The sequence below is a fragment of the Platalea leucorodia genome (genome assembly GCF_965183815.1).
Source record: "Platalea leucorodia genome assembly, chromosome: W".
In the NCBI taxonomy this organism is placed as follows: Eukaryota; Metazoa; Chordata; class Aves; order Pelecaniformes; family Threskiornithidae; genus Platalea; species Platalea leucorodia.
The window spans coordinates 23,534,143-23,549,315 of NC_138859.1; the positions used below are offsets into that span (position 1 = coordinate 23,534,143).

General features: G+C 38.4%; 1 protein-coding gene across 1 annotated transcript in view; it reads left to right on the forward strand.

Moving 5' to 3' along the window:
- The window catches only part of LOC309601488 (proprotein convertase subtilisin/kexin type 5-like), a gene marked incomplete at both ends in the record, with an annotated part of 236,784 nt that overhangs the window by 79,064 nt on the left and 142,547 nt on the right, over positions 1-15,173 (forward strand). The window contains 2 exons of the mRNA XM_082334513.1: positions 6,761-6,904; positions 9,297-9,373. Of these exons, the coding sequence (XP_082190639.1) occupies positions 6,761-6,904; positions 9,297-9,373 (221 nt within the window). The remainder of the gene's footprint in view (positions 1-6,760; positions 6,905-9,296; positions 9,374-15,173) is intronic.

The window sequence follows — 15,173 nt, forward strand, 5'->3', positions numbered from 1 at the left end:
TAGATACTTCTATGAATACAAGAAGCCTTTTTATATTGATTTCCTGTTCTACCTCATTGCTTAAACAAGCATAAAATAATATATGACTGTGATTGTTCTTATTGGCCTCTAAGTATATTTTGCCTGTTAACTTAAAGAATCAATAAAGCTTAAGAACCAAATTAATCTCTGAAATAATTTAACTAAACACTCTGGAGCTGCATGAGCAATGAATTTGGTATTTAATATGGTATGGTTTTGAAATATTTATCTTGATATAGACACCAATAAAAAAAGGTAGCAATTCAGTAAAACCTGACTCTAGAAGTCAGATACCATTTAATACAAAACATCTTGTGTTTGAGATTAATCAGATGATCTATTATGTTCCTAGTCCTGGTAGACCTTTAAAATATTGTGTGCATCAATAATCCAAACTTATTTAAAAGTGAAACTGAAAGGAAAATTATTTCCTATGCAGTTTCCTATGCATTATTTCCTATAGGAAAATTATTTCCTATGCAGTTAGCAATTTCTGTGTATCATGTGTATCATATCAGGTTATAGCTAAGAAAAATTAAAAATTAAAAATTAAAAAATTAAAAATTAAAAAATTAAAAAATTAAAAATTAAAAATTCTCTGCAAGCATACCTTCTTCTCCTTCTTAAAATCCTTCTTTCACCTTCTTTTAATTGTGATGAAAGAATAAAAGTGTGATAAATACTTCTGTACATTATTTTATTAGTCTTCTTAGAAAATATAGCTTTCAACTGTACCCTGGAGAAGACAAAGAAAAAAATAATTTCAGTAGATCATTTCAGCTCTCCAGATTATGATGTTCTTCAAAACACATCACGATTTCTATTAAAGTATATGAGCCATTTTAATAAGGAGCTTACCTTTCCAACTCTCTTGATTACCTCTCTGCTTACTTATTTCATTCCATTTTAAAATCGGATCACATCAAAAGCATAAAGAAAAGAGATTATTTATCTTTTTTTGCAGGAAAAGAGAAAACAATTGGCACATTTTAACTTAGAACACTGCATGAAACTGTACCTCAGAAAGTTGAACATAGCATCAGGATGTCTCCTCTACTAAAGTTAAAACCTGCTAAACTTTTCTGCCTATGCATTTGCCCAGATGTCAGAGTCCAATGCTCTCTGACTAGGTTCTTTTAGATATTGCATGCGTGGAGGGTGTAATGTTTAATATCAAATTTACTTATTTGAAGACAGTTGATGTTACAAAGGATTTATGATTTATCAGAGTGATACAAAATATACTGCATAATACAATACAAATGTAAGCTACACTTAGCAAAACATAGCAATTGCAATACACAGTTGAAGCATAATACCAATGTGATCTCCATTACCAGTGTATAATATGCTCACTGTCACAATGCTGGGCATCCCCAGTTGCCAGAAAAGAATGCGTGGGTTGAAGCCAACTCAAGCCCATTGCTCTCTTCAAAATTTTTTTGTTAGTTGTTCAGTTTTTATACTCTATGTTGGGCTGAGCCACGTATTCACTCCCCCTATGCTGGTCTGGCTAACTCAGGGAGACATTCACACTCTTTTAATGAACTCAAGGAGAAACATTTACAGTTGATCCACTCAACTGACATAGCTGTTTATCTAAAACAAAAGCCACCCTCCAGTCCCCTTAGTGTTGAGCTAAAGTCAGCTTTCTTTGCAACAGCTGTGGTCAGTCACACCCTGCCTTATTCTCTGAGCTTCATGGGCACATCATGTCCTCTGGACATCGTGTCCCATGTCCTCTGAGCTTTCTTCCATTTCAGGGGATTTTTGGTCAGTAACAGCGGATGAGCTAAGAATGCCGAATATCCCACATTACATTCCCTTCATAGAACAGGTAGATCTCTTTTTTTTCTGTTAGCTCCACAAAATGCCAGGATCCATTTCTTGGCCCTGTGTGCCCCTCTTCTCCCTGTTTGTGTTGATCAAGGTCAATGCATAGGCCCTTGACTGTCCTTCCTCTGTGTGCAGTCTTGTACAATTTCTCTGTCCTCTCCATGCTCACACCTTAATAGCTGACACATCCCCCTGATGTAAAGAACATGACTGTAATCTGCATAGTTTCTGCCACGGACCTTTTAATTACTGTTCTAATGAAACCTGAAGGAGTTTTTTTCTTTTTTTCTTTTTTTTTTTTTTTTTAAATACTATAAAGGGACTAGAATTTCAGAGTTTTCATGGGGTCAGAAGCATGTGTAATGTTCTGCCAAATTAGTTCCAAGACTTGCCAACTCACATGATTGATCTTTAAAATTATGTCATTCTGATTATTATCTCGTATTTCTCTATTTCCGTTAGATATCGATAAGATCTTCAACTACTGCTGACTCAGGAAATCAATGCTATGTACCTCATGAAGACTTATAGAGGGCATAATGTGTACTTTCTGAGAGACTGCATGTCACAGGACTAGAAACTTCTGTTTCTGTTCTGTTTTTTATAGACTAACGGGCATTGCAAAATACAGAATTTTACAGTCGTCATTTTAATTTGATTTTTAGCTCTGGAATCCCAAAAGATTTTGACCATTAATATGATTCCCGATTTCTTGGTTTAGTTGTTAAATTTTGTTATTGATCACTAACTGGATACACCAAGCCTCAAACCACCAAAATTAGTGCAGCAGACAGAAAACATTAAGATAATGATAATGACAGTAAACTAGTTTTTAGAGAGAATTTCACAAAAGATCTAAGAGAATCCAGACACGTCTGACATTGAATACAATGTCAAAACAGAAAATCTTTCTAATTTCATGTCTGCTTTTAAATTGCAAAGGAGAGCTTCCAAATTGTCTGTCCAAAAGATGTCCAAGTGATTCTTTTCTCCTTTTACCCTTGTAAGGCATGAATTTCAAGTATGAGAAAAGCTTTGTATCTGAAATTTTCCTTATTATGCCCCTCTTCCTTCCTACAGGCCCTCCAAGAGTCTCTCAACCCTGCAGATGGTTCCTATTAAATACTAACTGTGATATCATTAACATTTTCCAGTCAAACAGTCCAAAGACAATCATCCTTTAATTGCTTTTTAAAAACCTTAATCAAATTGCTCTATGTAACTGGGTGAGGGATTGTTTATTCCTTTTGATGGTATCCTCCATGCAGTAGATGTAAACAATGTATACTGAAATGGTGCTGGCTTACTGCAGTTTTCTAGTCATGATACTACTAATGCAGGAAATTTCTGAATTACTTTATCTGCTGGGAGAGGGGGAAATTCCATAGGCTAACCTGGTTTATACTATTCCTTTTAAAACTCAAAAACAACACTTCAAAGATTAATAGATCTAATTAATAAAAACATTGCAACCCCACAGCTTCTGTACATTAATATGACAAAGATTGTTTTTATTCTAAAAAGAGAAGACAGAAAAAACACATTGAAAATTAGTTAGATAATTCAGTACTTGCCCACTAATACAAAATTCAGTCAATCTGAATCACATAACTTTTATTATCATGACAGATGTTATGTTATTTTTTATTTAGGTAACACTGTAAATCAAAACAGTGCCTACAAATTCATTAAAGAAAAGCCCTCTGCTAAGCAGCTGACAATATAATTCGGATTGATGTTTAGGAAACAGCACATGGTTAAAGGAAAATAATAGAATGAAACTCAATAGTGGAAAATTCCTAACAAGAAAGTATTTTGAAGGAAAGAGGAATTTAAAGTGACAGGAAAGAGAGCATATCTATACCATATGGAACAGAACATCTATACCATATTATATAGTATCTGAAGAGTAATTGAACTCCAAGGTTTAAAGTGTTTCTGATAAAAACCAAATCTTCTGACTGCTTTGAGAGCAATGTGAACAATCAAATTAAAATAGAGAAAATCACAAACTACAGGGATCTGAGATCTGATGTTGAACCAAACAAAACTGGAATTTAAGTGGTAAAGGGCAGTACTGGACAAGAAGAACAAGGCTGGGAGCAGGGAGGTAAGAGCACAGATGATCTTAAAGGTCTTTTCCAACCTAAACAATTTATGATTCTATGATTCTATGGTCTAGCTGGTTGCACAGCTTGGTCAAGGCATGAGACGACAGGAATCAGAGTGATCCACTCCAGTCAACATAGATAAAGAGAAAGTACATACTGGATGAAAATGATGATAAGCAAGGACTTTCTACCTTGGTCTTGTCGGTTAACCCCAGTGGGCAGCTAAGCACCACACTGCCACTCGCTTACTCCCCCACTCAGTGGGTTAAGGGAGAGAATCAGAAGGGTAAAAGTGAGAAAACTCGTGGGTTGAGATAAGGACAGTTTAATAGGTAAAGCAAAAGCTGTGCATGCAAGCAAAGCAAAGCAAGGAATTCATTCACTACTTTCCATCGGCAGGCAGGTGTGTAGCCATCTCCAGGAAAGCAGGGCTCCATCACACATAACAGTTACTTGGTAAGACAAGTGACATCACCCCGAACGTTCCCCCTTCCTCCTCTTTTGCCCAGCTTTTATTGCTGAGCATGACATCATACGGTATGGAATATCCCTTTGGTCATTTGGGGTCAGCTGTCCCCAGCTGACTTCTTGTGCGCTCCCAGCCTACTCGCTGTCAGGGCAGTGTGAGAAGCAGAAAAGGCCTTGATGCTGTGTAAGCACTGTTCAGCAATAACTAAACCATCCCTGTGTTAACAACACTGTTTTCAGCACAAATCCAAAACATAGCCCCATACTAGCTACTGTGAATAAAATTAACTCTGTCCCGGCCAAAATCAGTACTTTTGGTTTTGCCCTTAATCCAGCAGGAAAATATTTTGATTTTGTTGCTGATTTTGGGGCCTCTTCTTCAGCATACAGGTGCCCCAAGAAATCTGATTGGAAGTCAGACCCAGGAATCCTGATTGCCCATTGCAGCTCTCTCTTGGGTTTGTTCTGTAGTTGGGGGCATTTGCTTCTACCTCTCTCTCTCCATGTCTTCACACCAGAAAAATGTGAAGGGTAATATTCATGTCTTGCAGGTGTTTGCTGATGTTTACTTCAGTAACACTTTTTAAAAATGCAAAGGGATCTGAAAACACTACACATTGTTAACTCTGTTGTTTTACATTACAAAGCCTCATGTCTACAACCATTATATTCAGTGTACAGAGGGTGAGTTTAGAGTGTAATTAATTTCATAAAACCAGCAGTGCAAACATTTCCAAGCAATATACAGAACAAAAAAATTAAGGTTGGCCTATACATTCCTTGGAACTGGTCCCTAAAGTCCTTCAAATGCCTTTGTATGTATATCTACATACATACATACATATATGTATAGGCAGACATACACACACAAGGGAAAGAGAGCAAGACTATATATTATGCGTATATTATGTACCTAATAATGTTAGGTAATGTTACTAAAGCAACATTAGTTGCAAGGGACAACAAGGGACCATTCTTAAATCCTCTGGTTTGTATATGAAAGTATTGTGAATGGGAGAAAGAGGAGGATGAAAACACAATTCGACAGCAATCTGACCTCAGTTTGCTCTGAACATGGCTAATGGTTGCCTTCAGTGTGCTTATGTTCAGGAGGACAGGGATGGACTAAGTCAAGGCAAAATGCATCTCTCAATGTATTTATACTCCTTACAATTTGTAGAGTGCTTAAACATTACACTGAGATAGGAGCATCTCAGTGTAATGTTTAATGTTACTCTGTGGGGCAGAGGGAGTGAATGCCAAGTGTGCTCATGTGGCCGCTGTTGCTATGATACAGGTTTCAAGTATTTCTCCTTTTTTTCCATTTCTTTTTCCTCTCTCCCACTCTCTGCTTCCCCCCTTCCCCCCACCTCCTCTTTTTTACCTATTGCTCCGGCTGAGTGGAGGAGCTGGAGAAAAGCAGTGCTGATGAGGGGCTGGTTGGACTCACTTTACAGGGGACGGCTTTGCATGTTGATCAGATGCCCCATATGCTAATGAGGCATATGAATACCCAAGGTTCACATCTCATTGCCATGGCAAAGCAGATTTCTTCATATGAACTGGGTGCATTCGTGTCAAGGAAAGGGCTTTCAATTTTAATATACCCTAAATGAACTTTCTCCCCAACACCAGAATGGGTGTCTCAGAAAGTAGTTCCCCAGGCTGTTCTCAATGTAACTATCTACAATTCATCAGATACCTTAATCTGCAAGTTTTTCAGAATGTTGTTTTGGTTACAGGTTCTTCACTGCTGTTCGTCTGCTGTTATTGCACAAAACCTGCCAAAAGCCACCTTTTATAGATAAAAAAGAATCTGGATTAGTTTCCAGACATTCTGTAAAGAAGTTATACAACACACAAGCTCCAAAAAGCAGGTTTTGTTTCCATGGCTGTTTCTGTACAGGCATTTGTCTACTTTTATCCACATATGATTTGTTTTACTGAAGAAAAAAAAAAATCAAACAATTCAAATGCACATTTCAAATGAGTGGGTTTAACAGTCAGGAATAGATGCTTTGTTTTACACAGGGCTTCTAGTGGTTCAGTGTGGCTGAACACTTCCCTTTTCTATTGCTTAACATGAACAGTAATCTGAAAGAGAAATAAGCAGGTTTAGCAACTGTCATTTAATTTGGCATTTCTTTTTAAATTATCCCTATATTTCTAAATGAAGTTGTTGAACCTGTATAGTTGCTATTCAAGTCAATATGCTCATCTGCTAATTTAAATGGTAATGTTAATGTGAATAGGCTACTATCTCAAACCCACACTGTTCAGTAATCTGCAACATCCAATACTTTTATCTCCTCTTCTCTCCTTAGCACTGCAGTGATAACACCAATCATTGCCAATCAGATATGAATATAGTAGGTGCTTGGAAGAGAGGCTACACTGGAAAGAATGTTGTGGTCACTATCCTGGATGATGGCATTGAAAGAAACCATCCAGACTTGATGCAAAATTATGTGAGTCTCTGCAGTATTCCAGATTTGCTGCTTTATTATTACCCTGCAATTAATTTGCTGCTCATAGAAAGACAATCATGTTCAAGTTACTGAAGGAAGAGGGAGGAGGGAGGGAGGAGGGTTCATATTCCTCAAATAGTAACACCAATAGGAGGAAAACATTCTTCCAGGAGGAAAACAGACAGCTTTTGGTAATCTGTATTCTTTTAGTTAAAACTATATGCAGTCTTAATGTCTTTAATATATCTGGATGCCTCTCATAATTGAGTCCATTACTGAAGGGTTGGAAACAATTGTGTAATGTTCTTTCTCTTCTCTGTGATTATTTTACTTAATATCCTCACATCCTGAACACTCTGAGAAGTTAGGAATGGAATATACTGCTTTTGAGTTAATGCATGCAGCTGAAGTCCATTTTTGGTCAATATGTTTAGCTAGCAAGACAGCAGCTCTTCTCTGTAACTGTAATTTTAGGCATATCCTCCTATGAATTATTTTTTAATTTTATTTTTAATGTTTATTTTTATTTTCTGTCTTATTGCTAGAAATATTATTAAAGGAAAAAGACATGACTTGTGAGTCACTCAGTTAAAAATAGGTGTAGAATATTTTGAGGTCTTTCTAGTATATCTCTGTTAACTACAGTGAGCCCCCTCCTGATTTGTAATAGGAGGAGAACTGTATCCTTTGTTTACTGTGTCCTGTTTCATGCAGCCTCAGAAGGTTTTTGTTTGGTTGTGGTTCATCACATTTAAATGATTGATTTAATATACCTTAGAAGGATTGTGTAATGTGAGGAGAAGCTGCTTCTCTAGTGGGTGATTTCTTGGTTTGGTGCCACACTTTGAAGCTGTTCAGAATGTTAGAGTTGAGCTTTGCTGGGGTGATTATTCCCATGGTTCAGGAATAGGCATCACCTGAAAGCACATGACCTTAAGGACCTTATTATTTTTCTGAAATTAAATGTGCAAGCTGTGCATTCACACGAGGTAAGAAAACAAACAAATATATTTGGACTGAGTCAGATGATTGGTGAAGATAACACATATAAGGCATGTGTATACCTTCAGGCCCATTACAGACATAGATCTTGTAAAAGGGCCTCGAACACAGGCTTTGTGCCATTCAAGAGATGAAGCTGACAATACCAACATTAACAACCCATCAAAAGATACAATGGTGTCTACAGTTCTAAAGCCATTTATTTAAAATTAGTCACACTTATATCTGTATTCTTCCCCATTGCATGTGGAACTCAGCTTTGAAATACATTACTGCGTTAGCACAAATGACAGGATATTGACCTATTTATCAACGTATGCTTTGTTTGATCCTAATGCATGACACATCTTTCATTTTAAACTCTGAAGTCATTTAAACAAACCAAATATAATTTTACCTCCTCATTGAATGACACAGGTGTCACTTCATCCCAGTACTGTCCTTCCACTGAATTCAAAGTAGCTATTTATTCCCTTACCACCTTCTCTCTCCTTTTCCTCATGCCAACAAGGAATCCCCCCAGGGCAGTTCACATTGCTTGCTTGATGCCTTCTATATGACAGATTATTGCTGGTGTGGCTGCAAACAGGAATATTTGAGGTAGATGTGGTAACTGGCTTTGAACAAAGAAGAGATTAAAAAGAACTGCTTTCCATGTCAACACACCACATGCTACCACATTAATTAACAGGAACCCTACAAACCCGCAGTTATTTGCTCTATAAACTATTTTCAGCTCTAAGAATCTCAGTAAATGTAAAATATGGAACAAAAATATGCAGATATTTTGCATATATTTGAACCCTCCCAGCCAATTAAGGGATGTTTAGAGAGACACTTTTTTCCAAATGGGAATGTACTTTATGTTTTATTTCAAACTGTATTTTAAGAAAAATATTATTAGGATAGTGATATTATTCTTTTTCCTTGAAACAATGACTGAAATTTCAGTCATAATGTTGCAGATAATTTCTTGAATCTTGAAACATTTTGCAAAATCCTTATTTTAAGAATGAACACTTAATTTCTGAAAGTTTCTTAGAAGGAATATAGTGTTTTGGTTTAATGAAACACCTCTTTCTACTTCCTCACAGACATTGGAACTATGCTTTTTCAGGGCATTTATTATCCTACTCCCCTTTAAAAAATAAAATAAAATAAAATAAAATAAAATAAAATAAAATAAAATAAAATAAAATAAAATAAAATAAGTAAATCCTATAATTATTAAATATATAAACCTTTCCTAAAATATGCAATCATCATAAAACCACAGGAATGTTAGTTAGCCTAATTGCTTTCTTGTAGAAACCTGCTGAAGAATGTATAGGCCACATGAGTCAATGGCTGATTAATGAGAAACTGGTTTTCTTTCTCCTGTTGGCTACAGGATTCACAGGCCAGTTTTGATGTCAATGGAAATGATTTTGACCCTATGCCTCGGTATGATGCCAGCAACGAGAACAAGTAAGGCACTACGACATTCATGACATTTTCAATTTAGTTCATCAAGTAGAATGCACCAATTCTGCTATGAATCTTGAATCTTCATAAAGTGGTGGGATTTGCATTTAAATCTCTGTGAAATATGTATTTACGTTACTCCCATGCACACTGCATGATACTTACTCTTTGAATGCATTTGGACTCATCTGAAAATACATAAAAATTAGTTTGAGAGTTCTAGGCGTGTGAAATGAGCCATTTTTAATCCCTTTGGGATGCAGTAAAGGATGACTCATGTTTTTTTTGATATCTCTGAGTTATTGGTGTTTGTTATATGTGAGAACTGACTTAGCTTCTGACTCTCTTGAACTTTATAGATTTTGTGCTTTGAAGAAATACACAAGTTAATGGAGATTTTACTCTCTAGCCATTTATTTTAAACTAATGGAGATTTTACATGCAGAGGTTTGCTAGACACTGTATAAAAACCAGAAATAGAAATTCTTTCTGATTATAATGTCTGTGGCTGATGACTGGTTAGATATATCTGTATGGGTGATATATTACTCTTTCAGAGCACAGCTTCCTGGTATTTGTCATTCCAACTCTGCTCTTCTTTGGATGTGCTATGGTGAAGGCTGGGGGAAATGCTGGGAGGGACACCTTCCCTCAGGAAACAGGCTACCTCTCTGTCCCATTGGGTATTTGAGGGCAGTTTTTTATCAGTTACCATTTTCAAAATAGGTACTTGGCATAAAGAAATTCCTTTCTGTGGAACTGCATGTATTAGAGGAAGGTGAATCCTACTAGTTGTCAACATGCTGTCTGTACATTTTGTTTTGTTGAGGTTTTGGGGAGAAAGCAAGGCTGTGATTACATGGTCAGCACAAAAGGGTTGCTCCACTACTTACCTTGTGGTTGCTCATTCCTCCTCCCTTTCCCTAGCCTTTGTGCAACTATCCAGAGTAAAGAAGTAATCTAACTGAAAACTGTGCTACCAACAACAGCAACAACAAAATTCTTTTTCAGTCAGGTACCTCATTCAGCTCAGCTTGTGGTCAGAGGAGAGCTTGATAGGCAGAAGAGAGGTGGGGAAAATGAAGCATGGCTTGAACCTGTCAGTGGCGGTGCCAACTTCAGAGAAATAAGGTGACTGTATGACAATGCCCCGGATGCCTAAAATGGTCATCCAAAAAACTCAGCATGATGGACAGGCAGTTGCCAGCAGTAGTTGTCAAGGAGTTTTGAGAAAAGATGTGACAGTCAGCCCTGGCCCTCTCTGACTACTTCTCAGCTGAGCTGCCAGCTTGCATCAAGCTCATCCTTCTCTCCTGCTGCCCCCACTCTCCACTTTGGAAACACATCCTGGCTCATCTGTGTGAAGACACTTCTGTCCTTGGAGTTGGAACATGGCCAGGGAACACTTGGAGGCCTTCCAATTTAAGTGCAAATTCAGGGATTCACCTCTACTGCGCTGTGAGGAGTCAATGTATCTCCAGCTGTGAATGATGGCTGAATCTTTGTCTTGAACTGGGTACTGAAGCCATCACTTTCTCACAAAGCATGTCCATGTTGTTTTCCATTTTACTGCTAGTTAAAGATTGATATAGGATATAAAACTGGACAGGTTAATTTCTCTCCTAGGGCTGGGGGATTTGAATTTTCCTACTCTACCTCCCAGGTAAATACTCTCATTGCCCAGTTCCCAAGGTCCTGAGGTGAGATGCAGTGGAGGGGAGGGCAGATGCTGAGCTGTACTGAGCCTCCTCAGTGTTGTCAGGAGGTAGGGCTAGAGCCAACTTTTGGACACACAGATAACTTGGAGCATGCTTTCAGTATAAGATTACTTGGCAGCCTAACCTCTGCATAGAGGCTCAGTATTTCTGATTTGCAGATATACTGAGCAAGGTAAGCAGCACCTCAGTGCCTTCAACTTTTGGGGTTGTAGCCCCTCCTTCCCTAATTCCCACTAGACTCAACAAGAATTAATGACTGCATAGGCATTGAAAAGCCTTACTAGCAGCCTGTCTATCTTTTTGTGTGTCCAAAATATCATCAGAAATCAGAACAGAACAGAATAAAATAGAATATTTTCAGTTGGAAGGGACCTACAATGATCATCTAGTGCAACTGCCTGAAACACTTCAGGGATGACCAAAAGTTAAAGCATGTTATTAAGAGCATTGTCCAAATGCCTCTTAAACACTGACAGGCATGGGGCATCGAGCACCTCTCTAGGAAGCCTGATCCAGTGTTTGACCACCCTCTTGGTAAAGAAATGCTTCCTAATATCAAGTCTGAACCTCCCCTGACGCAGCTTTGAACCATTCCCATGTGTCCTGTCACAGGATACAAGGGAGAAAAGATCAGCACCTCCCTCTCCACTTCCCCTCCTCAGGCAGCTGTAGAGAGCAATGAGGTCACCCTGTGCCTGATGATTGCATTGTCCTTTAAATGCCTTTCAGTAGCACCCAGCATGATCTTCTCCATAATTTTTCCAGGAACTGAGGTTAGACTAACAGGTCTGTAGTTTCCTGGGTCTTTCCTCACACCCTTCTTGTAAATTGGAATAACATTGGCTAGCTTCCAGTCAGCAGGGACCTCCCCAGACTCCCAAGACCTTTGGTAGATGATCGAGAGGGGTCCTGCTGTAACATCCACTAGCTCCTTCAGTACTCTGGGGTGAATCCCATCAGGCGCCATGGACTTGTGAACATTCAGCTGATCCAACTGGTCCCTTACAATTTCAGTGTCCACAAATGGAAAGTCGCTGTTCCTGCAGTCATGGTCCTCCAACTCAGGGATTTCTGATTATCCAGTATATGTGATAATTTGGCACTAGATATCTCAAGTTGTGCCTGAAAGTTGAGGTAACCACAACAATTTTGAAAGCCATACTTTAAAAAGTAAGACTTTGTAATATGCAAGATCAATTGATTCCTGCTTCCTGCTATAGCAACTGGACAACATTGCATAATGGCAACTTGTATCTTCCAGTAAAGGTGGGATGTACAAATGCACTATTGTTTCATGAAATGATCTAGCTTATTCTGCCTCACTTTATAAACCATATTTAAGGAGTAGAATGATAGAAAGTAAAAAGAAATGCTGTAATAATAAGCAGGTAAAAATAACCCAGAGAGGCTGTAGATGCCCCATCCCTGGAAACATTCAAGGTCAGGGTGGACGGGGCTCTGAGCAACCTGATCTAGTTGAAGATGTCCCTGCTCATTGCAGGGGGGTTGGACTAGATGACCTTTAAAGGTCCCTTCCAACCCAAGCCGTTCTATGATTCTATGATTCTATGATAGGTGTTTCTGTGCAGCTTTACACACAGCTATGAAACATCAGGGAACTGCATCTGTTTGCTAGCATTTTACTTTTAATTAGTAGTTGTGGTGGGTTGACCTTGGCTGGCTGCTAGGTGCCCGCCAAGCTGCTCTATCACTGCCCTCCTCAGCAGGATAGGGGGAGAAAATAAGATGAAAAAGAAATTGTGGGTCAAGATAAAGACAGTTTAATAAAGAAAAAGCAAAGGTTGCATGTGGAAGCAAAGGAAAACAAAAGATTTATTCTCTGCTTCCCATCAGCAGGCGATGTCCAGCCACTTCCTGGGAAGTAGGGTCTCAGTATGTGTAGCGGTTGTTCCGGAAGGCAAACGCCGTAATAACGAATGCCCCCCCCTAGCTTTTACTGCTGAGCAGACCTCAAATGGTATGGAATATCCCTTTGGTCAGTTTGGGTCAACTGTCCAGGCTATGTCCCCTCCCAAGATCTTGCCCACCTCCAGCCTATTGGACTTTGAAGGGTGAGGGGTGAAATTGGAGAGACAGCCTTGATGCTGTGTGAGCACTGCTCAGTAGTTATCAACCCCTTTCTAGCTACAAATACAAAGCACAGCACTATGAGAGCTGCTATGGGGAAAGTTAACTCCATCCCAGCCACGCCCAATAGTGAAGGCTTTCCATTGCTGAGACTTATTAGTGAGGAAAAAAGGAACGAGAAAGAATTAACTGTGGGTTTGTGAAGAGACTGTAGATAACCAGCATGGCACTTTCTGAAAATATATTTTTAAAGTTTTAAGTTAAATCTTCTATTAGTTAAAGAGAATAGGAGGTCAGACAGAAACATTAGATTAATCTTTCAAGCCTTGTAGTCAAAACCCGAGTGGGACGATAACATCTTTAACCGCTATGGTATGTAGGAGTCCTGCCAGAAGTTTGCTTTGTTTTGTACAAATTGGCAGCAAATCTTGAAGCTTGTAAATGATACAGGCCTATTCTAGAGCTTTCTTTTGCTCAGAGGCTAAAGACAACAGTCAGCTGTGGATGAAGTCATTCCTGCTATGCAAATCATCTTGTTGTGGTTTACTGATGAGTATTGCCGCTTAATTCTTTTTCTGTTATTTCACTGTTACCTGTAAACATGTATGTTGAAACAACTGCATTATTAGTCACAGGTCCAAGATAATTACATTCTTTTCAGTGGCAGACCAATATATCCATTGCGATTCATTATTACTTTCCTTTGTCAGTCATATAAATGTAGTTGCTCAATAAAATGCCAAAGGCTTAATTTTCTTCCAACAGTGAGAAGCTGCTAGTTTACACAAGCTGCTTATGTTGAAGACCTCTAATATGTCCTAAGTCATTTAATCAGAACAGATATTAGATATTTGACAGGCAGATCAGCTTCTGCTGCTTCCTGGATGGTCAATAAAGTAAAAAGCTCTTTTGACTTTGCTGTGTCACTATTCATAGTGGATATCTAAAGAAGAGAGCCCAGTAACAGCCAGGGAGCCTGAAGTCTCTCATTGCTAGCTTGAAAGAACATGTCAAAAAAAGTTCATCTTGTAGTAGTGTGACAGAAAGAAGCACTACAACTGGGGATATATAGTTTATGCATTTTGATTGCCAGTATGCAGCTGTTGCTATTCCTTTGAAATTGGCTGTATCGTGTATCGAAGACAACACTGAAGGGAAGATAAGCTGGGTTGAGAAGCACTGCTGTACCATCTTCTGTCCCTGTACACTGTTACCCAATGAACATGCCTCTCCTTCAGATGGCTGTACCTCAGGGGTAATCTTCATATATCCTTTGTTTCTCTCAGGGAAGGACTGAGACACTTGATCCATGTCTGTAAACTTTTTTGAGAGGAAAACTTTCTTTCCTTGAAAGAAAAATGCAGAAACATTGTGCATGAAGTCCCACCACATAGTGCATTTGATTATATTTTACTTTTATTCTAAAACAGGTTTTTAACCTATGGGAAGAGATAAAAAGGCTTGCACTAAAACATGACAGAAAACAAGCAACATTTTGATGTTTTTGAATTCTCATGCCTTTGCCTCAAAATAAAAACATGTTCATTTGAAACTTTTTGAGAAATTGTAAGTGGAACTCCAGAATTGAAGGTAACTGAGGACAATTAGCTGGGATAGAGGAGATGCAGTCTTTGTCAGGCTGATTCACTGATCCCCGACAAGCACCCTCTATAGTCAGTCCCTTGTGAAAGGGCAAGACAATGAAAAATTCATTGGAATACAGGGCTTGATTCAGTAGCCTTTTGATCCAGGTTCCAACTTCAATAGTAGAAATCATCCCAATGAAAGTTTTGTCAAACTGCCAAAAATTGTCTTTTTAGTAAACTCTTCTAGTTTGCTCATTATATTATTGCATTGCATTACACAATCCCCTCCAAAGTGCACAAGTGGTTTGAATTATATCTTTCTGAGAGCCAAAGGAAAGACATTTCTCTGAGTAGTCATTGAAATCAAAAGAAGTCAAACAACAGAGGAATAAACAAAACCAAAGTTTAGCC